At 41.0% G+C, this 25,148-nt stretch overlaps 1 protein-coding gene across 1 annotated transcript in view; it reads left to right on the forward strand.

The window, feature by feature from the left end:
- SHC4 (SHC adaptor protein 4) overlaps nt 1-25,148 on the forward strand; it is a 129,571-nt gene that overhangs the window by 92,053 nt on the left and 12,370 nt on the right. Inside the window, exons 6-9 of the mRNA XM_037834036.1 lie at nt 1,003-1,054; nt 17,567-17,690; nt 19,192-19,363; nt 21,401-21,461. Of these exons, the coding sequence (XP_037689964.1) occupies nt 1,003-1,054; nt 17,567-17,690; nt 19,192-19,363; nt 21,401-21,461 (409 nt within the window). The remainder of the gene's footprint in view (nt 1-1,002; nt 1,055-17,566; nt 17,691-19,191; nt 19,364-21,400; nt 21,462-25,148) is intronic.

Below are 25,148 nucleotides of genomic sequence, written 5' to 3' on the forward strand. Positions count from 1 at the left end.
TATGACCCTATTTATTTAGAAGATAATTCAAACCATTTTTTTTTTTTTTTGGCATAAGAGAAATTTACTTAGGTGTGTGTTATTTTTTAAAATAGCCTAAGACAAGTTATGCTGACCCTGAGATCTGTTTCCTGTGTGATTCATTGTGAGTTATTAAGTGATTGTCCTTGAGGGTATTACTAACACGGGCTTTTATTTCCTGCCAGTGGATTGCATCTTCTCTCTAGAGAGTCATACTTCTATTCTGCAAATGGCATTGTGTGTATTTTTTTCCCGAGACCTGAGATAACAAAAAGCATCTTTAATTATTAAAATTTTATCATTCATCAGCTTACTGTTTTCAATAAAAGTTGAAATTACCAAGTGGCTTTTTGTTTTTACAAAGTCAGCAGTGCATCTCTTTTTGAACTCCTTAGGTTTTTCTTGGACACTTTAGGTTTTCCTTTTTACATTTTGATCAAATAAATGCCTTGTATTTTTGCTTTATTAGTCCTTAAGTTAACTTGCATTGCATACAAGGAAGCTGTCAAACACAAAGTCCAATGTGCCTCTTTAATCAGCTTTTTTCCGACATGCCTGGTATCTAGGTGAACAACAGTGAAATCATGGTGCCACATCCTAGTTTATGACATCTTTGTGATCACATAACCCCTGGTATTTCCACTTTCAATGCATTGAGAGCCGTAGGCTCTAACCATTTTTTTTAAGAGTATATGCCCCAACATCCTCTATCTGTATTCTCTTTTATTTTTAGTGACATGGTTTGCCTCTGAATTTTTAATATTCAAATTCTTTCCCCAAGAGGCAGAGAATGTGGACTCCACAGTTGTTAAACTATTAGTATTATTAGTTTATGGTCTCTTCTAAGATGTTTTCCTTATCCTTTTAAACAGAAACATTAGTCTTTAAGTCCTTGCCTTGGTATCATGTCCTAAATGTATGCTTATCTTTCAATAGTACAATCCATTCATTTTAAACAATGTCATTTTCCCTTTTTTATAGGACACCACAGACTATGTTGCCTACGTAGCTAAAGATCCAATTAATCAACGAGGTATGGAAAACAATTTCTAAATTTTCTTAAGAGCTGGTATATACCACTTTAAAAAGTAACAAGCAGTTATTTTCAGTATACAGAATGGTGAGGATCCCTAGGATGCTATATTGGGTTCTTGAAATATTATGTGAATCTGAGTTGGGAATAAATAGTCCTGCTAGCAAAGCAAAGTAGAAAAAATATATAGGTAGGGTTTAAGTCATTTGAGAAACCCACAAACAAAAGGGCTTATCGATTTGCTTATGACAACAAGAACCTGCTTTGGTTGTGATGGAAGGGGCTGGCTGCCATGCTCCCCGTGGCCAAATGAATTATACCTAGTCCCAAGCCAGTGAGGTTATTGGACTGCATTGGCCTTGGCAATTGTATGCCTGTGTGTGTGTGTGTGTGTGTGTGTGTTGATTGTGTTGAGCCTGTGCACTTACTGTCAGGAGCCTGGAATATCACTTTAGGTATTGGCTTCTTCTTATCTTTTGGATTTTAGCTTGAATGTTTCTTCTTCAAAGAGACCTTCTTTGACTCATAACACCTCCTGTATCCAGTAGCACATCCTTTATACATACTCCATCATAACACCTTCTTTCTCTTAATAACACTTACGACACATTATAATTATTATTTACTTATTTGTTGGTATGTTTAATGTATGTCCTTTCCATTAGGTTGCAAGTTCCATGAGGACAGGAATCTGTTTATCTTGTTCACTGTTATTTCCCAAGCATCCACCACAATGCCCAGTGTATAGGTGATGTTCACTAACTATTTTGTGAAGTACTGAGTGAATGAAAGTGTGAGTTGATTGGATTTCTCATCTCTGGATTTAATAAGGTTGCTCAAGAAACTAATCTCCCAACCATACTTTGAGTCAAAATTCCTCAGGTCACTGGACCTGTCTAGACAGACTTGGCTAGTATTACTTTCTGTTCCTGACTCTGAGACATTTGGATTCTCCTTAGGGACAAGTGTTAGGTTAGTTCTGCTCCTTCACTAGAACCTATTAACTGGGGAACATTCTCTGCTACCCAGGATTGGAGTTTGCCCCCCAAATATTCATTAAGTGTAATGGAGTGGAACTTAGAAGTTCAAAATGCTATGAGACACAGGGGTAGAGATGCATATGGCAGGCTGGGGAGCAGACAAATAGAACACACTGGAATGCAGGTTGTGCATGGAGAAAAAAGTCTAAAAGGCATCTGGGGGCAGATAGGAGAGGGCTGATAAATAAGGACCTAATCCTTGGGAAAATGGATGGAGACTACTGTTTACAAAGCAGGCCTTTAGGAAGATTGATCGGGCAGTAGGATGCAGTAGATGGATTCATGGAGCTATACAAGGCAAGGTAATCCATTTGTAAGCTACCCCAGTTGTCAGAAATGAAATAATGAGGATCAGCCACTGGCACAGAGCCTGTGACATAGTAGATTCTCGGTAAATGTTTGCCAAAAGAAAATGACCTTGATGAGTTGGGAAGGAAGGAACAGACAACAAATACTATATGCAGCTCTGCATTAAATTCAACTCCCTCTAAACTAAATAATGAAGAATGGATAACAGCCTGTGAGTGGGTAGGACAGACAGAAAATAGTGCAAGAGGAATAGGGGCGAAGGAACAAAATACAATAGAGGATACCAGAAAAGAAAAATATCTTTTAATCATCACCACCTGAGCTTCCCTAAAGACTGACAGCTTGCTGTTTTTTGGTAGGCCCTTTCAAAAGGAAAGCCTTTTCTCTTAATGTGAAAAGGACAGGTGAAAGGAAGAAAAATTACATCAGGAAATCTAGATGTTTAGTAACTTTGCCATCAGTCACTCAATATCTCTGAGCAGGTCGTTGCTCTTCACTAAGTGGTGGTGAGGATTTCAAAGATTAATGTGGGTTGCCAAGGGCAATGGCTGAGCAGGATCCACTTGCGCAAATCTTCCCCCTTGCTTAAGTGAAACAAGAGAACCAGAGAAAATTATGATGAAGCATGTTTACTTTGAAAGCTCCAGTTCTGGTGCCTGAATAGTCTGTCTACTGAGCTGCTTGAAGGGGATCCATGGGGATCCTGGCATGGGGATTCTGAAAAGGCATTTATAAGAACAGTGGAGTGAAGTCATTGATGGGATTTTAGGGTTAAGTAGAGAATGAACTCAGAAACAGACCTTATAGAAGTTTCGGTATTTTCTTTCTTTAGCTCTCAGCCTGTGTATAGGAAATAAGGTAGATACTGGAGTCAGACAGCTTGCGTTGGAATCACAGTTCTTCCACCATCTCACCATATGACCACAGGCAAGTGGTTTCATATCCTTGAACTTCGATTTCTTTACCTTTTAAATGAGAATGAAAACATCTACCTCCTGGTGTTGTTAGGAGGTATAACTGAGAAAATACATGGAAAGCATCATTTTCTTTCCTCCCGCATCTTATCTTTCTTCCTTCTTTAGGGGAAAGAGTTTATTCAGTAGGTAGATGATAGATGACTTAGAAATATAGGATAATTTTCTTGGATTAAAAATTCAGTAACTTGCCATCACTTATTCTTCCTTTTCCTGCCTCCTCATCCCCTCTCTTATTTATCTTGGTTATAGAAGTCTTTGTGAGAAACTACTCTGTTCTCACCCTTCTAGTGTTTAATGTTTTCCCTCACCTGAGTCCCTGAACCTTAAGAGGTACTGACACAGCATTCGAGTCTACAAATAATTATTAACTGTATATTAATATGCAGGGACTGAGCTAATCATTTTGGAAGAAAAATCATTCCTGGCCACCATGAACTCACCATATTGTGGGAGAGATAAACATAACCCATAAGAGGGGTACAGAGAAGGAAGGGTGCCGTAATAGGTGCTCGCTCAGGATTTGTGGAGTAAATGGAATAAAAACACAGACCAAAGAGCAGTATAACGTGAACTTAGGGCATGTGTTTCGATGGTGTGTGTGTGTATGTGTGTGTGTGTGTGTGTGTGTGTAAGGGTGGGGTACATAGAATGAAAGAGTAAAAATAGTGAGCCACGACTAAAAAGATAGACCAGAGACAGATCGTGGAGGGTCTTGAATTCTGGCCCACTGGGAACACTTGGATATTTTGAGCTTTTTAAGAATTATTCTGGCTTCTGCCATTCAGCTGATTGTAGAATGACAATTCTTCTGGCACTTACGTTTGCAAAAGTGATATAGGAGGCTGGAAAAGAGTCTAGAATCATAGAGTCCAATTTGGGGGATATCTTATTAGTCCCAGGCAGAGGTGGTACTCATCTAAACTACATTGGAGAGAGAAAGGGTCAGTTTGGATTAAATTTGTGAATTATCAGTACTTAATGACTGTTTAGATTTGAGGGTGGATGGAGAAATAAGAATCAGAAGATCCTGAGGATTTAATCAGATTCTTTGCAGAGCAAGTATCTCAATGCCTGGCTCATATTAGTACTCAATAGAGGGTAGCTATTATTGTTATTATCCCATGTAGTTTGGAAAGTGGTTTTGCCACTAAGGAAAAAGGAATTTTTACACAGAGCAAAAAGACAATCTAATGGAGATATAGGGCAAAGAATCATACCTATTATTACTGCATGCTTATCATATGCCAGGAATTGTCAGGAGTAATTTGAACACATGATCACAGTTCATTTTCACAACAACCCTAAGATGTAGGAAGTAATGTTATTCCTTTTTTATAAAAGAAAACTCTGGAGTTGAGAAAAGTAAGGTAGTTTCCTAAGGTCACACAGCAAGTAAGTAGGTGAGGTGGACCGATTCCAGGTTCTGAGCACATCTTTATGAACAACATCATAAAGCATCAAAAAAAATTTCTTTAATTAAAAAAAAAAGTGTAACCTCAGTAGCAATCAAAGAAACACAAATTATAATGAGATATAGTATTTCATCTTCAGACTTCAAACATTTAAAAAAGGTACAATGCCCAGAGTGGGTGAGAATTTAGGGTAGTGGTAGTTACTCTTGGCACTGCTGGTAGGACTGTAGATTGATCCAAACTTTGTAGAGAGCAATTTGACAATTTGCATCAAAAGTCTTAAAAATGTATATGCCTTTGACCCAGCAACTTTGCTTCTCAGGAAATAATTAGGACATGCACAAAGATCATTGCCATATATTATTTATATAATAGGAAAAAGTAGAATGAATTTAATATTCAGAAATTGCAAATTATTTAAATCAATCCACAGAATTTAGTACTATGCAATAACTAAATTTAATGTAGAAGAATAAGTAATGGCACGTGGAAACTACTCACAATGTTATTAAGTACAAAATGCAGATTATAAAACAATGTGTGTTGTATGATCCCAAGTAATTTTTTGAAGGTAGATATACATAGAAAAAAAGATTGCAAAGACACATGCCAAAATGTCAGCTATGGTTTTTCCAGGATAGTGAGATTTTGTGCAATTTTTATTTATTCTCAGTGCCTTTTTATTTTCTAAAATTTCTACAATGAATATTTATTACACTCATAAAAAATGTTCTAAGTACTTGAATAAATACGAAAAATAGTGAAGTTAAGAAAACAACTTAATAAAATAATCTAGTGAGTTTGAATCGTCTAGGGGAAAGTACCTGGCAGATAGGAGAAGCCCAGGGACTGATTGTTGAAAGAGAGAGAGGGAGAGAGAGAGAGAGAGATTGGGAGAGAGGATAAGGCCAAGGCTTCAGGTGCAGGTTTGGAAAAAATGCATGCAACTTCTAAGCCCTAAGAGTGACTGAGATCACCAGAGGAACTCAGAAAAAAGAGGGCCGAGGATTTCAGTGAGTCAAAGTCAGAGGAGACAGCAAAGAATCAGGAGCAGTGAATCTTTCAGCACTCATCAGGGGTGAAGCAGGAGCTGAGTACCATCAAAGAGAGAGGGAGAGCAAGTTTCTCAGGGAGAAGACGTCCCCAAATGTCATACACTGAGAACAAGTTAAGGGGAATGAAGGTGGGAAGATGACATTCACTTCTGCAATTAACAGGCCATGGTCACCTTGGAAAGCACAACTTCAGTAGACTGTTAAGGTGGTACCAGACTGCAGGGATGGAGAGGAGGAGAGCATGGCTGGCAGGAAGTGGAGGCAGGCAGCTGAGACCAGGCTTCATGCTAATAATCCTGAATGCTCAGCTGTCTCCTGTTTGCTTTATCACTTTTAATATTAGTGTGTCCAAGTCAGAGCAGTTGCCACTTTTCTCCATCTTGGCTTGGACCCTTTAGTGAACTCCTCCTCATTTTCTACAAGTCCCTTCTGTAGAAAACATTAAGTTCCAGTAAAAATGTTTGGAGTTTACTTAGTGTCTTATAAAACCTGCCCTTGTAAATCGCTGTAAGTGATGAAATCTGTATTCTCTTCACGTCTTGCTCCAAATGTGTAGCTGTCCCAGAAAGTTTACATATTTTCTCTGGACCTGGTCAGTGAAGAAGCCCAAGTTTACCTGGACCGCTTATTATAGGAAAGCCATGGTCCTGAGTCTCTATAAAAAGTTTTAAAATAGAGAGAGAGACGTAAAATCTATTTAAGTTAATCTCTCTGTTCATGTTTATGTCTGTGGCGATAAATTACATGCTCTGGTGACTAGTTGACTGTGGGCTGACCGCTGGCTTTCTTTGGGCTTATTTCTTCCTAAGGCCTGGAGGATGCCCTGCTTTGATCCCATGGCACCATCTGGTGGTTGATCCAGAAGCTGAACTTTTGAATTTCTGGTTTTCTTGTAACAAAACAAACAAGCAAAGACATCTATTAAAAACAAATATAAAACAAATAAAGAAGGCACTGTTCCCCATTTTAATCTTTAAAGAATAGTTCTCAGCCTCTTTGTCCGTGACTACCCTATTAAGGAACCAAATGAAAAAGATGGGAGAATATGAATCTAAGTTTCTTTGAGATCCTCCTTAACCTTATACCCATAGGTAGAACTGTGGTTTATTTGGCTACAAAAGGGAGTTAAAAGAACCCAGATCTGTATGTGATTCCAAACATGGAGATCAAAGCTCAGGCCTCCATAGGCAAAGTTATATCACTGGAACGTTATACTCTCTTTTGGGAATTGGGACTTGTCTTTCTCCCTTTCCATTATATGAAGTTTGGGCGATTATTGGCCAAGCCAGTTCCTTAGCTGGGCTTTTGGAGATGGGTCTAATACTACGGACTGGGCATATTTGTAGGTGCTTCACAATCCTAGCTCATGTCCAGCCTAAAAAAGAACCAAGAGCAGTATGTCTGCAAGTGGCAACAATAGCATCATCAAACATGCGTGTTCCCTGAAGGAAGTAGGTCTGGTTTGCTCTGGGCAGAACATGTGCACACAGTCAGCCTCTTTGTCCAGTATCACTTCTTTCATGCTAGTAGGCACCACTGTTTTATTCCTGTTTATTCTTCTCAAAAAAAGCGTAATACGGTAGTAACAGGACTATCCAAAGCAAAAGTAAGATAATTATGTTAGTAGCATTAGCCCAGGAACAGGACCCAAACCTCAAAGCAAGTATTTGTGAGCAGAATCAGAAGAGTCAAAATAGGTAACGTGTTTTAGAAATGTGTTAGAAGTAAGAGAGGTTGGTCAGTACGTTGGTGGGTTTGACTGATTAATTCATTCCCTAGTGCCCACATGCACCCTGATACTTGAAAGGTTTAAGTTCCTGTGGCAGAGGAAGGATAGGATTTGAATAAAGCACAAAGGGACCACAGGGATCACTCAGTGCCCTCACTTGGCAGGTGAGGACCTAGAGGTAGAGTGACTTGCCCCAGGTCACACAAATGGTGGCAAAACTGGAACTTCAACTTGGATGTGAATCTTTTCACATTTCTTCTCATCATACCCTTTTAAACATCTTTCCTCTTTCTTCCCTCCCACTGGAAGTTCAATTGATCTTTTCTTATTATTTTTCTCATTGCTTGAATGTCCTGTTGCTTTCATCATTCTTTCCCGTCTTTACCTCTTCTGGACATCTCAAATTCTTCAACCAAGGACTAAAGAAATTTACAAAAATTGTTGTCTCCATTTTTGTATGATTTCTTACTTGACTACATTTTTAGTTGGACCAGGAATTTAAGAAATTAAAAACAAAAGAATCAAGTGAACCACCTTTTTTTTAAAAAATATTGTAATTAACACTATTTTACTTGGCTCAACTGGAGGACAGATCTCCAACCAAAGGCACTTTGCAAGTTATGAGGATCTGAGGCCTGACTAGGAAGGTGGAGACTTTTTCGACAAAGGACCCAAGCAATCATTCGCATCACTCAATAGCTATTAAAATGCCTTCTCTGGGGTCTCCCTGCTGGTCTCACTTCAGTCACATTGAAGGCTGTTTTTTCCAGCAGGATTGTTGACATGATCCAGGAAAACTGACATTCATTCAACAAGTATTTTTTAAGCACTTTCAATGTGTTGGCTTCTGAGGAGGACTGCTGTAGAGAAACAAAAAGGGATGATATAAAATATCATTCTAGAGACAGACCCTTCTAATGTAATGAGGGGCAATATAAACTGTCAGTTACTAAAAATAGTAAGCTTATAGCTATTCTTAATTGGGTTTTCAAAAGTAGAATTAGCTTTTAGGTCTATTTCACAATCCAAGGTGTTTCTTTAAAGGGACAACCTTATAAGAAGTGGCAATTATAAATCCTTTGGAGATTTGACACCTTAGCAACTTTTGTTTAGAAATACCACTCACCACCACCACTATGCCCGCATTCATACACATATACACATACACAAATCTCTCCCCAAAGTGTTCAGAGATGTTTATCCTTTAAATAAAAGTCAAATTCATACTGGAATGAAAATTCTTTGATTACTTCAGATAATTACAAACATAAGGCTGAGAAAAGCTGTTATGGGTTTGTATTAGTTAGGGTTCTCCTTGGAAACAGAATCAATGAGAGATGTCTCTTATTATCAAATTGTAAAAGTGACTCACGCAACTGCGGGAGCGCACGAGTCCAAATTCTGCAGAGCCGTCAACAGGCTGTCAACTCCAAGGAAGACGTCCGACGAACTCCTCGGGAAACGAACCAGCAACTTTGACGAACTCCTCAGGAAACGAACCGACAACTTTGACGAACTCCTCAGGAAACGAACCGACAACTTTGACGAACTCCTCAGGAAACGAACTGGCAACTTCGATGAGCTCCCCAGGAAAAGCTTCACTGAGCAGCTGAAGAAGAAGGGTCTCTAACCGTCCGGCTTATAAGCCTCCAACTGATCACCCGGACCAAATCCAGCCAATTGCATTCTCTCTCTGTGGAAGCACACCCCTTGATGAGTCATCAGTCAGCTGCAGTCAATTGACTGATGATCCAACAAACCAGCCCGTTGGTTTATTAACCAGCCTCAAATAGCCTCACAGCAATCGTCAGGCCAGTGCCCACTTGACCAGACAGCTAGGCCACCTAGCCAAGTTGACACATGAACCCAACCATCACAGTCCACCCTTTGTCAACTTGGCAGTTGTACACATCACCTAAAACCATATCTTCAAAATGAACGTTACAGCTTATGCCATATGATAAGGGGATAAGACAGAGAAGAAAGCAAAAATATTTTCTTCACAGACAAATACAAACATAATCATAACAAAATGAGGAGGAAATATTCATATCATCATAGTCCTCGTTTCTGTAACTGGTCACGTGGCCGTAGTTCATATTTATCACGACCTTCTTCCACTACCCATTCCATGTTCCCTTTACCCTCAGCAAGCACTTCAGCTGGCCGTGGTTCTTTGCCTGGTGGGGTGACCCAAACCTTCATTCCTGAAGTTTCTTGGCCATTGGTAGTCCTGCCTGGATTGGGTTGTTGCAGTTTTCCATTGACTTGAATCACGGGGCATGGTAGTACTAAGAGACGCCCCAGGGGATCTCCTGTATGCCAGGAAAACTCTTCTTTACTTCCATTGTGTAGTCGCAGTGCTATTTCCCCTTGATAGTCAGGATCAATCACCCCAGCCAGTACAGTAATCCCCTTACTTGCCTGTTGATTCAGAGGCATAAGAAGCGCAAAGTGGCCAGGTGGCAGCATTAACTTCCAGTTCAGTGGGATTATTGTTGTGTTTCCTGGTGGAAGCACTCCTCCTTTTGGAACCAAGACTTGTAGACCAGCAGAGCTTAAACTTGCAGGGACAGGAAGCAAAAATTTCCCTAGTGGATCACTAGGAGTGATAGTGAGTGGTGCTACTCCTGTTTCCACCCCTTGATTCCTGGACCCATGAATCCTGGCTATGGGAGAAACAGCACCATAGAGTGGACGCTGATTCAGAGCATACACAGCCTCCTGGAGAACACTGCCCCAGCCCTGCAAGGTATTGCCACCTAGTTGGCGCCGTAATTGAGTCTTCAATAGGCCATTCCACCGTTCTATCAACCCAGCTGCTTCTGGATGATGGGGAACATGGTAAGACCACAGAATTCCATGAGCATGTGCTCATCCCCTCACTTCATTTGCTGTAAGTGGGTTCCTTGGTCCGAAGCAATGCTGTGTGGAATACCATGACGGTGGATGAGGCATTCTGTAAGTCCATGTATTGTAGTTTTGGCAGAAGCATGTTGTGCAGGGAAGGCAAACCCATATCCGGAGTATGTGTCTATTCCAGTAAGAACAAATCGCTGCCCTTTCCATGATGGAAGTGGTCCGATGTAATCAACCTGCCACCAGGTAGCAGGCTGATCACCCCGAGGAATGGTGCCATATCGGGGACTGAGTGTGGGTCTCTGCTGCTGGCAAATTGGACAATCAGCAGTGGCTGTGGCCAGGTCAGCCTTGGTGAGTGGAAGTCCATGTTGCTGAGCCCATGCATAACCTCCGTCCCTACCACCATGACCACTTTGTTCATGAGCCCATTGGGCAATGACAGGAGTTGCTGGGGAAAGAGGCTGATTGGTATCCACCAAATGGGTCATTTTATCCACTTGGTTATTAAAACCTTCTTCTGCTGAAGTCACCCTCTGGTGAGCATTCACATGGGACACAAGTGTCTTCATGTTGTTTGCCCACTCAGAAAGGTCTATCCACATACCCCTTCCCCAGACTTCTTTGTCACCAATCTTCCAATCATGTTCCTTCCAAGTCCCTGACCATCCAGCCAAACCATTAGCAACAGCCCAGGAATCAGTATACAGACGCACCTCTGGCCAGTTCTCCTTCCAAGCAAAGTGAACAACCAGGTGCACTGCTCGAAGTTCTGCCCACTGGGAGGATTTCCCCTCACCACTGTCCTTCAGGGATATCCCAGAAAGGGGCTGCAGTGCTGCAGCTGTCCACTTTCGGGTGGTACCTGCATATCGTGCAGAACCATCTGTAAACCAGGCCCGAGTCTTCTCTTCCTCAGTCAACTGACTGTAAGGAACTCCCCAAGATGCCATAGCTGTGGGCTGGGCAAGAGAAGGTAAGGTGGAAGGAGTGGGGGCCATGGGCATTTGGGCCACTTCCTCATGTAACTTACTTGTACCTTCAGGACCTGCTCGAGCTCTATCTCGTATATACCATTTCCATTTTATGATGGAGTGCTGCTGTGCACGCCCAACTTTATGGCTTGGTGGGTCAGATAACACCCAGCTCATGATAGGTAACTCAGGTCTCATGGTAACTTGGTGGCCCATGGTTAAGCGTTCTGTCTCTACTAAGGCCCAGTAGCAGGCCAACAGTTGTTTCTCAAATGGAGAGTAGTTATCTGCAGAGGATGGTAAAGCTTTACTCCAAAATCCTAAGGGCCTGCGTTGTGATTCTCCTATAGGAGCCTGCCAAAGGCTCCAAACAGCATCTCTATTTGCCACTGACACTTCCAGCACCATTGGATCAGCTGGATCATATTGTCCAAGCGGCAGAGCAGCTTGCACAGCAGCCTGGACCTGTTGCAGAGCCTCATCTTGCTCTGGTCCCCACTCAAAACTAGAAGCTTTTCTAGTCACTCGGTAAATGGGCTGGAGTAGCACACCTAAATGAGGAATACGTTGTCTCCAAAACCCAGAGAGGCCAACTAAGCGTTGTGCCTCTTTTTTGGTTGTAGGAGGGGCCAGATGCAGCAGCTTATCCTTCACCTTAGAAGGAATATCTCGACAGGCCCCACACCACTGGACACCTAGAAATTTTACTGAGGTGGAAAGCCCCTGTATTTTTGTTGGATTTATCTCCCATCCTCTGCCACGCAAATACCTTACCAACAAAACTAGAGTAGTTGCTACTTCTTGCTCACTAGGTCCGATCAACATGATATCATCAATATAATGGACCAGTGTGATGTCTTGTGGGAGGGAGAAATGATCAAGATCCCTGTGGACAATATTATGACATAGGGCTGGAGAGTTGATATAACCCTGAGGTAGCACAGTGAATGTAAACTGCTGGCCTTGCCAGCTAAATGCAAACTGTTTCTGGTGGTCCTTGCTGACAGCAATTGAGAAAAAAGCATTTGCCAGATCAATAGCTGCATACCAGGTACCAGGGGATGTGTTGATTTGCTCAAGCAATGATACCACATCTGGGACAGCAGCTGCAATTGAAGTCACCACCTGGTTAAGCTTATGATAATCCACTGTCGTCCTCCAAGACCCATCTGTTTTCTGCACAGGCCAAATAGGAGAGTTGAATGGGGATGTGGTGGGAATCACCACCCCTGCATCCTTCAAGTCCTTAAGAGTGGCATTAATCTCTGCAATCCCTCCAGGAATCTGGTATTGCTTCTGGTTCGCTACTTTGCTAGGCAGGGACAGCTCTAGTGGCTTCCACTTGGCCTTTCCCACCATAATAGCCCTCACTCCAGGAGTCAGGGAACCAGTGTGAGGATTCTTCCAGTTGCTGAGTATGTCTATTCCAATTATGCATTCCGGCACTGGGGAAATAACCACAGAATGGGTCTGGGGACCCACTGGACCCACTGTGAGACGGACCTGGGCTAGAACTCCATCAATCATCTGACCTTCATAAGCCCCAACTCTGACTGGTGGACCAGAGTGACGTTTTGGGTCTCCGGGAATTAATGTCACTTCTGACCCAGTGTCTAATAATCCACGAAATATCTGATCATTTCTTTTTCCCCAATGCACAGTCACCCTGGTAAAAGGCCGTAGGTCCCCCTGGGGAAGGCTGGGAGGAAGATTAACAGTGTAAATTTTTGGCAGTGTGACAGGGTCCTTCTCCAAGGGTACCCGGCCTTCCCTTCATTCAAGAGGCTCTGGATCTGTAAACTGTCTCAAGTCTGGGAATTGATTAAGGGGCTGTGACTCTCTGTTTTTGTAATTCAGGGGAGATTTTTGTTCACGTGGCCTAGAATTCTTCTGCTTATATAGTTCAAGCAAGAATTTAGTCGATTGCCCATCTATTTTACTACTTGGTACTCCATGATCCACTAGCCAACGCCATAAGTCTCTGCGAGTCATATTATTTTGATTGCTGCTTTGAGCCTGTTTTCCATTATGGTAGCCCTGTCCACCTTGTCTGTGGCGATTAACTGCAGCCACTTGGCTTCTGCTGACTCGGGACCCGATTATCCCCATTGTGTTTAAGGATTCCAGTTCAGTGACAGCAGTTCCTACAGTAATATCTGACCTACAGAGAAGGGTGACTACATAACTCTTCAGGGATGATGGAGCTAGTTTCACAAATTTATTCCTTACAGTCCTGGTAAAAGGTGTGTCCTCTGGACATTCCAGGGCTGTGTGAGCAGGTTTTCCATGATAAATCCACTCTAACATTCCAATCTCTCTAAGCCTTTGAATCTCCTCCTCCACGTTATACCAGGGCAGTTCTGGCATTTCAACTTCTGGTAATGCCAGCCACCTTTTGATCCATGTTTCAGCCAGCCACCCAAACAAACTGTTAACACCCTTTCTAACCCCTCGAGCTACAACATTGAATGCAGAATCTCTGCTTAGTGGGCCCATATCAGTAAATTCAGCCTGATCCAACCTTATATTCCTTCCACCATTATCCCACACTCTCAATATCCATTCCCACACATATTCCCCTGGTTTCTGTCTGTATAAGTTGGAAAACTCATACAGTTCTTTTGGAGTATAGCGTACTTCCTCATGGGTCACACTTTGTACCTCACCCTTTGGGGCTTGTTGGGACTTGAGCCTAGTTATAGGTCTTGAAGCAAAAACTGGTGGTGGGGGTGGGTCATGAAAAGAGTTAGAATTATCTTTCAAGCCATTCACCTCAGGGCACTCTGTTGCATTTTCATCTCTTAAAACAGGATTAATCTCTCCAGAAAAAAGAGTGAGGGCTGCTTCCTCAGGGGAGGTGATTACAAGATTAGCAGGCATTGAAGGGTTAATCTCCTTAGGTGGGGGTTGGGTGGCAGGCTCCTTAGGGCAGACTGGAGGCAGAGAAGCTGTTTCCCCAGGACAGCCCTCTTCAGGTAAATCTAACAATGACCCAGCAGAATCCAGGGTTCCAGTGTCCTCACTGTCATTATTATCAATCCATATGTCCCCATCCCAAGTTTCCGGGTCCCATTCTTTTCCAATCAATGCCTTTACTTTAACAGCAGACACCCGGAGAGGTTGAGATTTTAGTTTACGCTGTAAATGTGCTACTCGCACAGTAAGAGACTGCATCTGATTTTCAGAAACCTCCAGTCTGCGGGCACAGGAAATAAGATTTTCTTTCAGGGCACAGATGGAACCCTTTACATCTGTCATACGGCATTCAAGTTTTGAATTTGAAGCCTTTAGCTCATCCCTTTCTCTTAAAACTGTATCCAAAGTATCTAAGAGCAGCCAGCCAACATCATTATACCTCTTAATACTGCAAAACTCCGTGAAAGTGTCGAAAACGCTGTCACCCAGAGCCTCGCTTCGTACTAGGGCACAATTAGGAGAATCAAATGGTGCTATTTTGCGTATTTCCTTTGCCAGCTCCTGCCATGGACTCTTAGTACCCTCTTGATTATTGGAAATAGAGTCATTAGTGCCTCTGAATCTAATCAGAGTAGAAAACAAATTGTAAAAGCCCATTTTAAGATTCCGTTTCTCAAGAACCACTTCCGGTACCAAGTTGTATTAGTTAGGGTTCTCCTTGGAAACAGAATCAATGAGAGATGTCTCTTATTATCAAATTGTAAAAGCGACTCGCGCAACTGCGGGAGCACACAAGTCCAAATTCTGCAGAGCCGTCAACAAGCTGTCAACTCCAAGGAAGACGTCCGACGAACTCCTCAGGAAACGAACCGACAACTTTGACGAACTCCTCAGGAAACGAACCGGCAACTTTGACGAACTCCTCAGGAAACAAACCGACAACTTTGACGAACTCCTCAGGAAACGAACTGGCAACTTCGACGAGCTCCCCAGGAAAAGCTTCACTGAGCAGCTGAAGAAGAAGAAGGTTCTCTCACCATCCGGCTTATAAGCCTCCAACTGATCACCCAGACCAAATCCAGCCAATTGCATTCTCTCACTGTGGAAGCACGCCCCTTGATGAGTCATCAGTCAGCTGCAGTCAATTGACTGATGATCTGACAAACCAGCCCGTTGGTTTATTAACCAGCCTCAAATAGCCTCACAGCAATCGTCAGGCCAGTGCCCACTTGACCAGACAGCTAGGCCACCTAGCCAAGTTGACACATGAACCCAGCCATCACAGGGTTCTACTAAACACTGTTGTTGGTTCTACCATAACCTATTGTCGTAGGCTCTGCAAATTCTGCCAGATGTGAATGGATTGCCTTTCCCCCCACCCCCCTTTCCAAGACAAGGAAAAGCATGAAATCATACTTCCAAGTCACAGCACAATTAAATTATTCCACAAAGACTCTTCTCTCTCCTCTCTTTGGATATCACTTTTATAATGTGCTCCAGTCTTAGTTTCAAAATTCCAAGACCCAAGAAGCTTTCGCTGGTACTTAGTCTAATTCCCCATGCACTCAATTAAGCCCATGTCCCTTTTGTTTTCCATTTTCAGAGATAACAGTTTTTATTAATTAAATTGTATACGTTAAACTTTTTTCTAGCCTTTCATGGTCCCTCAATTTTTCAGGCTATACAAACCAATATTCTTCTTTTTTATTCCTCATGAGACTTATTGCTCTATCTTTACATCATCCTTAGAACTCTTTCTAGGTCATCCTTATGAAACTTCAATTTCAATTAAACTTTCATACTTCAAGGCCCTAAGCAGGACACCATACTCTAACCAAGGCAAGAACAATGTTAAATATGGTGGGAAGATTAATAGTCCCTAACAGGAGCTCCTGTGTTTACATATCAGTAGCAGATTTACTAGCCTATACAATTGTAATATGTTCTATGAGTCATCCTTCCCAACAGGTCTATTTTGCCTGAAAAACTAAATTCCTAATAACAGCTTTTCAGAGAAAGTATCTGTTCTAGTTTGCTAATGGCGCCAGAATGCAAAACACCAGAGATGGATTGGCTTTTATAAAAGGGGTTTATTTGGTTATACAGTTACAGCCTTGAGGCCATAAAGTGTCCAAGGTAACACATCAGCAATCGAGTACCTTCACTGGAGGATGGCCAATGGTGTCCGGAAAACCTCTGTTAGCTGGGAAGGCACGTGGCTGGCATCTGTTCCAAAGTTCTGGTTTCAGGATGGCTTTCTCCCAGGACGTTCCTCTTTAGACTGCAGTTCCTCAAAAATGTCACTCTTAGTTGCCCTTGGGATATCTGTCCTCTCTCAGCTTCTCCGGAGCAAGAGTCTGCTTTCAACAGCTGTCTTCAAACCATCTCTCATCTGCAGCTCCTGTGCTTTCTTCAAAGTGTCCCTCTTGGCTGTAGCAAGCTCACTCTTTCTGTCTGATCTTATATAGTGTGCCAGTAATTTAATTCAGACCCACCCAATGGGCGGGCCAACACCTCCATAGAAATTATCCAATCAGAGTCATCATCCACAGTTGTGTGGGGCGCAAAGAATTACAATCTAACACTGATAGGTCTGTCCACACAAGATTACATCAAAGATAATGGCATTTGGGGGAACATGATACATTCAAACTGGCAAAGTATCTAATGAAATTTTGATATCTTCTAGTAATGACACCTTCACAATATTTTGATTTTGATTCTTTAGTGGGAGTTCAAAGATGTGGACTACCACACTTATCTCTAGTTTATAGAAGCAATGACTGAGCAAAGGGGTGGCTGGGGGAACAGTATTCTAAAGCAACACCTCCCTGCTTTTTCCATCTTCTGTAATGTACCCTGCAACGACAAGACTTCAAACCCCATCTTCCCATCAGATTACTGCCCTAAGCATCTCCTGTATTGAACTGTAGAGCTAGCACTGAAAATTTGTCACCTTATTACTAAAGATCAATCTACTTCTAAAAATGTGGGCTCAAAATATCTGCCTTGACCAAAATTTGTGTTTTGAGATATTTATATGTAAAACATGCATGTTGGTTCTTTTTGATTCATATGAAATATAAGGTATTCTTTATACTATTTCAGAGCTGAAGAGAACTGGTAAACCTACCTCCTTTTATTCACTTGCCAGTTCATGTTCTGAAAGTATTTGGACTTTATGTAGCCTTCGCTTACCGAAAATGTATTGTAATATTATTTTTCACTTGTCTCCTTGCAGCCTGCCACATACTGGAATGCCACAGTGGAATGGCTCAAGATGTTATAAGCACCATAGGGCAGGCTTTTGAACTCCGATTTAAACAGTACTTGAAAAATCCTTCTATGAATACTTCTTGTGAAAGGTCAGCCAAGAGTTCTAAAATTATTTGACTCGCTATATTCTGTTTTCTTTCTAAACGAATATGGTGTTTACAGATTGACTAGTGAAAATAGTAGTTTTTTCTTACACATAGACATAGTTTCAGTATAAAATAGTAGTGAAATTTTCTATTTTTCTTTCATTCATTTTAGTCTAGATATTTGCTCTTGCTTTGTGACAAGACTAAAAGAGACACTAAAGAGTGAGACAGGCTCAACCCTGTCTCACTCTTTATGAATTAATAAATTAGCATTATACAATGATAAACTATCAACAGATTTCTCGGTTTTATTTTAACCCCCACATCCCTTAATGTCAGTTTTAAAAAAAAACCATCAAGAACAAAGAGTGAAATAATAAATATCTGTAACAGGACTTCCTGTGAGGCCATGCTAGTTTGCAATGTAAATAGATCAGCTTCAAATAAACCGTGGCAGGGTTGGAACACGATGTGACCCAAGGCTCTGGTTGTTCAGTCTAAGGCACAGAACGTCCGACATGAAAGCTGAACCCTTTCAGTCCTGTCAGACTCCACCATGCGTGGAATGCAATGAGGCCTCTGGCTCCCACCGTTCACGCCTGAGAAACTAAACTCTAGGGCCCTTTGGAACGTGTTTTTTCCTAATTTGTCATTGTGTTTATCAACAAACACTGGGTTTGGAGATCTCCTTTTATAAGGTGGTCTAGGGTAACAAAGGAGGGGTTCCAAGAAGGCCTTGGTATTGAATTTTTCCCAGGGATAGCAGGTACATCTTAGTGCCATCATTTTGTTGACATGTAATGAACCCAGCAAAACTGTGTGGGTTGTCAGTGGAACCCATTTAATCCAAAAGGCCTTGATTTATTCTGTTTCATAAGAAACTTTTACTAATTCCAGTTTGGAAGAAAAGTCCATGTATTTTTTGCCGTGTTTCAATTTTTAAAACAATTGCGTATTTACATAAATCTACCCACTTGCCACATGTGGTTCTAATAGTTCTTTATGATTCCCATACACTCCTCCAGATCTGTGCAGACAAGATAGTTGGCCATAGCTCTTTTATTTTTTTCATCTTGGTTTAATAAAACTGGACCAGGCCCTCTACCCAAAGAAAAATATCTAAATTTTCTTCCAGCAAAACATTTCCAAAGTGGGACAATGAAAGCATGCTGGAGATATTCAGGAAAACTTTGTATTTCTATGGTTCTATGACAAAATGGCTTACATTGAGGGCGTTCATAGTTAGCATTGTGATGAGGCTACTAAAGTAACACCCTGGCACTTTGTGTTGGCTTACCCCACTTTAATTGTCTTAAGGAAAGCTAAACAACTCAGCCATCTGGTTGCTTCCATCCAGATGTTTGACATCACTTAAGCATGGCTATAAACTGAAAACATGAATGCAAAGTTTGTCAGGATGGTTTGCATTGTTCTGATCCCTCTACAACCCCCACAGCACTTGAATTCTCTCCCAGCCTCTTGGGGATTCTTTTTTCCCTTACAGTGAGGAGGTGCATATTGATGGCAATATGGAGGGGAGAGAAGACCATGAATATTACAATGAAATCCCAGGGAAGCAGCCACCTGCAGGTGGTGTTTCAGATGTGCGAATGAAAGTTCAAGCCACAGAGCAAATGGCTTACTGCCCCATACGGTGTGAAAAGTTATGCTATTTGGTAAGTAATGTTTTATTGTTACTGGAACCAATGATGCTATTCTACCCTTATCACTAGATTGCTTAATTTTAGGGTTTCCAAATGCTATTTTAAAGAAAGTCCCATCTTCCTCAAATATGGGGCTAGAGAGTGAATTATTGTCAGAGCTTGTACTTAATCATTTTCACTCGTAAACCCCCAGCCTCAGCCTCAGCGTATGTCTTCCCTGGGAATACTGGGGCAATCTAATGTGTTACCCTAAACTTCACCCTTCCCCATCTCCAAGTTTTCCCACGTATTCTTTGCTCTTCTCCCTTGGCTACTGCCTCCAAAGCTAATCCCTTTCCTTGTACTCCTGATCCAATCCCCTCCTGCGGCTCTATGTCCTTTTCCTGTCCATCAACTTCTGCCTCAATCTTTGTTCTCTCTTGACTACTGTTTTTTCCCCTTATATCTGCAAATAAACTTGGACTCCTCTAACCCAACTAAAAATGTCCCACTTCCTTCTCATCTTCCTTTTATCTGCAAACATCTAGAAAGTATTATCTGTATCCCATTTTCACTTCCACACTATACTTCCCTTAAGTTCGATAAGATCTGAACTCTGCTTGACAACTTGATAGAAATTACTTTTACAGTGATCACAAACGATTTAATTGCCAGCTACATTTCCTTCTTCAGTGCCCTGAATCTGTCTACAGCATTTGACCCCTGTTGGTTGCCTCTTCTTTTTTGATGCCTTTCCCATTAACTTCCAAAGCATTTCCATATTGTGATTCTCATCCTGCATATTTAATTGCTACTTTTCTTTCTTTCTTTTTTCATTTCCCAACATTTTATTATGAATATTTCCAAACATACAGAAAAGTTGAAAGAATTGTATAGTGAACATCCACATACTCACCATCTAGATTCTGCGTTTCACATTTTACTGTATTTGCTTTATTACGTATCTAGCCATCTATCATCCTGCTATCCATCAATCTATCTTATTTTTGATGCATCTCAAAGTAAGTTGCATATTTTCTTTTTAATATCGTGTTTTTGCTATCCCCTTCCCCACAAACCCAGCCCCTACCTGAAGTCTCCCTAAGTCTCTCTACCTTTGGTCCTCACCCTCTCCTCTGGCAGGCCACCTGTGGGTGCCCTCCTCCAGCTTCTGTGTCTTCAGTACTTACCTGTCCCTCCAGCCACATTGTATTACATTGCTGATTTATATCCAAGGTCAAACTCACCATTTTCCTCTTGACTTCAAACCACTTTTCTCTACTGATTTATTCATGTTTTTTAATGACGTTGCCATTCTTTCACTAATCCAAACTTTTTTTTCTTTCACACCTTGGGCCCCATATCAACTCAGTTTTCAAGAGCTAGGATTCCACCATGAAAATACCTTTTGAATTCACCCTATCTTTTTCCATTCCGACTGCCACTTTCTAAGTTCAGATTCTTACTTGCATAGATGATTCTAAAATCCTGCATCCAGTCTCTGTCCCCAATCTCATTCCCTCTAACCCTCCTGCACACTACTGCCAGATTAATCTTTCTAAAGCATAGAACTTCTCAAAGGCGTCAGTGCATCCCCATTCTATTATCAAAGAGAACTATATGTATAGAGATGATTGAATCCCTTTTATTGACTATTTTCCAAGGATGAAAGGTGAGCCTGGCACAAGCCTCAGTTCAGTAGGGCTCCAGTGTGCTAATGCAAAGTTAGATAGAGGTTTGCTACCTGGTTGGTGTTTATACAAGCATCCGGGAAATCATACTTTCTGGGTGATGCTTTGCATGAATCCTGGAATGCGACCTTCCAAGCAGAAGCAGAAGGACCCTCCCCAAACAGACCCACCTCTGCAGCTTCAAAGCAAGGCGCTATGACAGGACCATAAGGTCCCCATCCAAAATCTGGGTTTCCTTTTCTTACCTGTCAGGCACTTCCTGTGTCAGTAAGTGAACCACTCTGTTATATTTTGCTGGGAGTATTATTAGTGTTTTTCTTTTTAAGCTTCTGAGTATGTACTATCTTTGTAAATGTTTTGCAATTTGTTGTTCATACAGCCTGGAAACTCCAAGGGCAGCAGCGTGTATGAGAACTGTTTAGAACAAAGCAGGGCAATTGGTAGGTACAACTGCCTTCCCCTACCTGCTACCCTCCTTATTCCTTTTAAGTCTTATGGGCACATGTGGCCTGTGCTCTTAAATGCTCCATGGAAAAGTCAGGTGTATATAACTAAACAATAATACTCTGACTGTAGGCTTCCCAAAGAGGCCCTGAAATGCCACACATGTGTCTCTTGGAAAGCTCACAGTTCTCCCTTGCTCTTGTGTGCTGATCACACTTACAGCTCTACTTCATGGGAGCTCTCTCACTGGAAAGGTGCTTTCTCTGCTCAAATCTCAAAGGAGTTCCTGTTCAGAGAAGATCAGACAGTAAACTAACATGAAAATAGATGCCTGTTAAATCCATAAGGATTAAGATAAAACCTTTATTCCAGCTTGACAAAGAGAACAAAAGGATATCTGAGATGTGAGAGCCCCAATGAGGGGCTCACCCACCCCATACTTGCCAGAGCATTAAATGTCCTATTACTGCACATGGTAATTGTTGGGCACAATTTTTTCACATAGCAAATGTAGAATGTTAACTGTCAGATTGGAAATATATTTCCATAAAAATGTTATACTGCTAGTAGGTCATTTCATTTTTATAAATTGCTGAAGGTATTTATGTCTTTGGGAAGGAAAGTTTTGCGGCTTTAGAGGGAGAGATAATGAGTAGCATAAATAATACAGTGGAGGACAGAGTTGGGTAATCAAATTTAAGGACTAAAATTAATAAGAACTTGCCACTTAGAAGGTAGTGTCTTCCAAGGATACTTTCCATTTCTTATGGAATTATGCCAGCATTTCTTATTAATTTTATTACTTCTTAGATAGTGTGGGGGGATATATGAAGATTTATTATTCTTGGTATAGCTATGATTACCACCCTCCTCCACCCTGCAAAAAGAATAGGAACAGTAAGATAAGGCAGTATTTTAAATTCTTTAAAAATATGGCTCCATCCTATAAAAATTAGAAGTTCATGGTATTCTTTAAAGTTATTTAAAAGTTCAAAATAATTCTCAGAACATGCCTAAAACAAATTAAACTACTGGTAAGTGGGAATGTTATTCTTGAGATTATGCTTTCTGGGAACCTCCCTCCTTCTTTTCCCTCACCCTAAAAATCCCTAACCTAAGAATTTAATAGTTGTAGCATACCACACATACCCTCTGGTATTCTAACCATTTTCTACCTATACCGAAGCTCACTTGGAAAATTTTCCATGTGCTGTATTATCTTATTCATATGTTCTTCATGTCTTCAACAATTTACTCAATGACTTTTTACTAAGGGGTCAGGTGCTATGCCAAGTACTAGCAATAGAGACACACTGCATGTAGTTTGCAGTTTAGCCAGGAAGGCACATCTTAAAGAAATGCTTACAAACCTTATGAGTGTTTCAAAGGGAGAAGCCCAAGATGTCATGGGAATGAAAAAAGGGGAACCTTCCTTTATCTGGGACATCATAGAGGGTCTCTCTAAGGAAGTAATAACTAAACCAAGATCTGAGGGATGAGTGGGAATTATCCAGGCACAGAGAAGGAAGGAAAAGAGAGACAGAGAGAGAGGGAGAGAGAGAGTTTGAATGAGAACTTTAAAGTGCACCGGGAGCAGTTCCAAAATCATTGGTGCAGAGAGAGTACAGGGCAAGGGGTGAGAGATGAGCCTTGGACCTAGGACAGAGTCCTAAGAACTTCAGAATTCTTAGCCCTGCCCAAATACCTGTCTTCCCACTTTTACTCCCTCCTCTCAATAAAATGGTCTTTGCTGCCACCTCCTTCTGACTTAAGTCGCCTAACTTCTCAGGAGAACTCATGGGGCCCAGGAAGGATGAAAATCCTCCAGGTTCCTAGAAATATGTTAAATATGCTAAATCACAACACTACTATTAGAGAAAAGGGGGCATGGTTTCCCTTTTTTTCCCCTCAAGAGATCTCACTTTGATTTTTATTTTACATTTTTAAAGCACCCTTCTCCCCAAAGCACAAGTTTATGAAGGTATGAAATGGAGGTGGAGGTAGCATATCAACATCATTCAAGATTTTTCATTTTGTAAGTGTAGGCTTGTTAGGGAATTCAATTTATTTTGTTCCTGTTTATCTTGCTTTTCTATCTTCTTTAAACCAACACTGGTGTAACCTCTTATTCTTATGAAGTTTTTACTGTCCTTATGCCAGTATAAGCAGATCCAAACTCATTAACAGGCCTTGTTTGTTTGGAGCCTGGAATACATTTTTCCATAGAATTAATTTTAGCTGTGATGGCTAACTCTTAGATAAGCACACCACAATCTACTATCCTATTTAGACTGTGTGGGTGCTTAAATGCATATTTATAATGACAAATACAATAATAGAAAATCGTTTTGCAAGTATCCTGTTCTTCAGTTACTTTATAATTGCAGAATAGTCTGGTACCAAAACAGAGCCAGCACCCTACCTCTGTAACAGTGGCTGTGAGTTAATGATTCATAATGGGGAACCTTTCAGAATCTTGGGGAGGTAAGAGATGGTGTTCGTAGTTTGGAAAAAGTTCTCCAGCTGGACACGTTCTTTCTTGTAAATCACTGAGCTTCAGCATTATTTTCTTAGAAGAGTGGGGGACCAGAATGCTAGGAAGCCATCTCCCCCAAACCTCAGCTACTAAAACCATATTGGGATAAAAGAACTCAACTCCTGCTCCAGGCCTATGGCAAGTAAGGTCCTTCCTATTGGCAGGAAGGATTTTCCAGTGCAGTGGCCTTTTAGCCACAGACATCATAAATCAGGTGTTCCTATCTTGGGGTCTGCCTGTGACTGCTTGAGAATATGTTTGAAAAGTTTTCTGAAATTCTTGACCAATGAGCAAATTAATATCTGTTGCCAGAATAGCACCAGTTTTTGTGGCTTTTCCCAGAGATTCATGCATAAGCATTTGAGAAACACCTATACAAATATTTTGAATAAGTTTTGGCCTTTTACCTTTGAGACATTTATTTATTCAAATATTGACTTAAAACTTGAATTCTGGTGTATTATAAATACCTTTATAGACTTCTGGCTGTTGAAAGAGTTAATGGTATTTATCACTAGATGTTTAAAAGATTCCTAGCCTTAATACTAAATTCACTTATGGAAAAATATAATTAGCAAAATAGCATAATGCTTCCCCAACCTTCAAGTTAAAATGGAAATGTTGATACTTTTAATCAAAAAGACGTTTAATTTCCACAAACGTTAAGGGTTTGCACTTAAAAATTTGGGTACTTACAGTATAGACATTGTGTATGTATTTATTTTCAACCACAAATCTTTTCTTAGATGGGTTGGATAGGTTCTCAGAGTAATACTTGGCAAAAAGAACTTTTGGAATGCATAATGGCTGGCATGTGTGGTTATGTTCTTGCCAACCACATACTTTAGCCTAAAATGATTTTAACTTTGAGTTCAGGGTGGGGTATCTTTTTTTTTTTTTTTTTTTTTTTTCTCATTTAAGACAGCATCACTGACTTAAAATGTTATGGTGCATTTAATGAAAAGGAGTGGCACTTTTCAAGACAGATGGCAGAGACACAGACAACTTTGTAAAATCCCATGGGATGGTAAGTCTGATGTGGTTACCTCACGCTAATGCTCTATGAGGAGCAGATGTGTCAGGGTCCTGTACTGATGATTGTTTAAGGGTCTTTAGAACAAATATGCTAGGAAAGAAAAACTGGGTA

This window comes from Choloepus didactylus, chromosome 4 (genome assembly GCF_015220235.1).
Source record: "Choloepus didactylus isolate mChoDid1 chromosome 4, mChoDid1.pri, whole genome shotgun sequence".
Taxonomy (NCBI): Eukaryota; Metazoa; Chordata; class Mammalia; order Pilosa; family Megalonychidae; genus Choloepus; species Choloepus didactylus.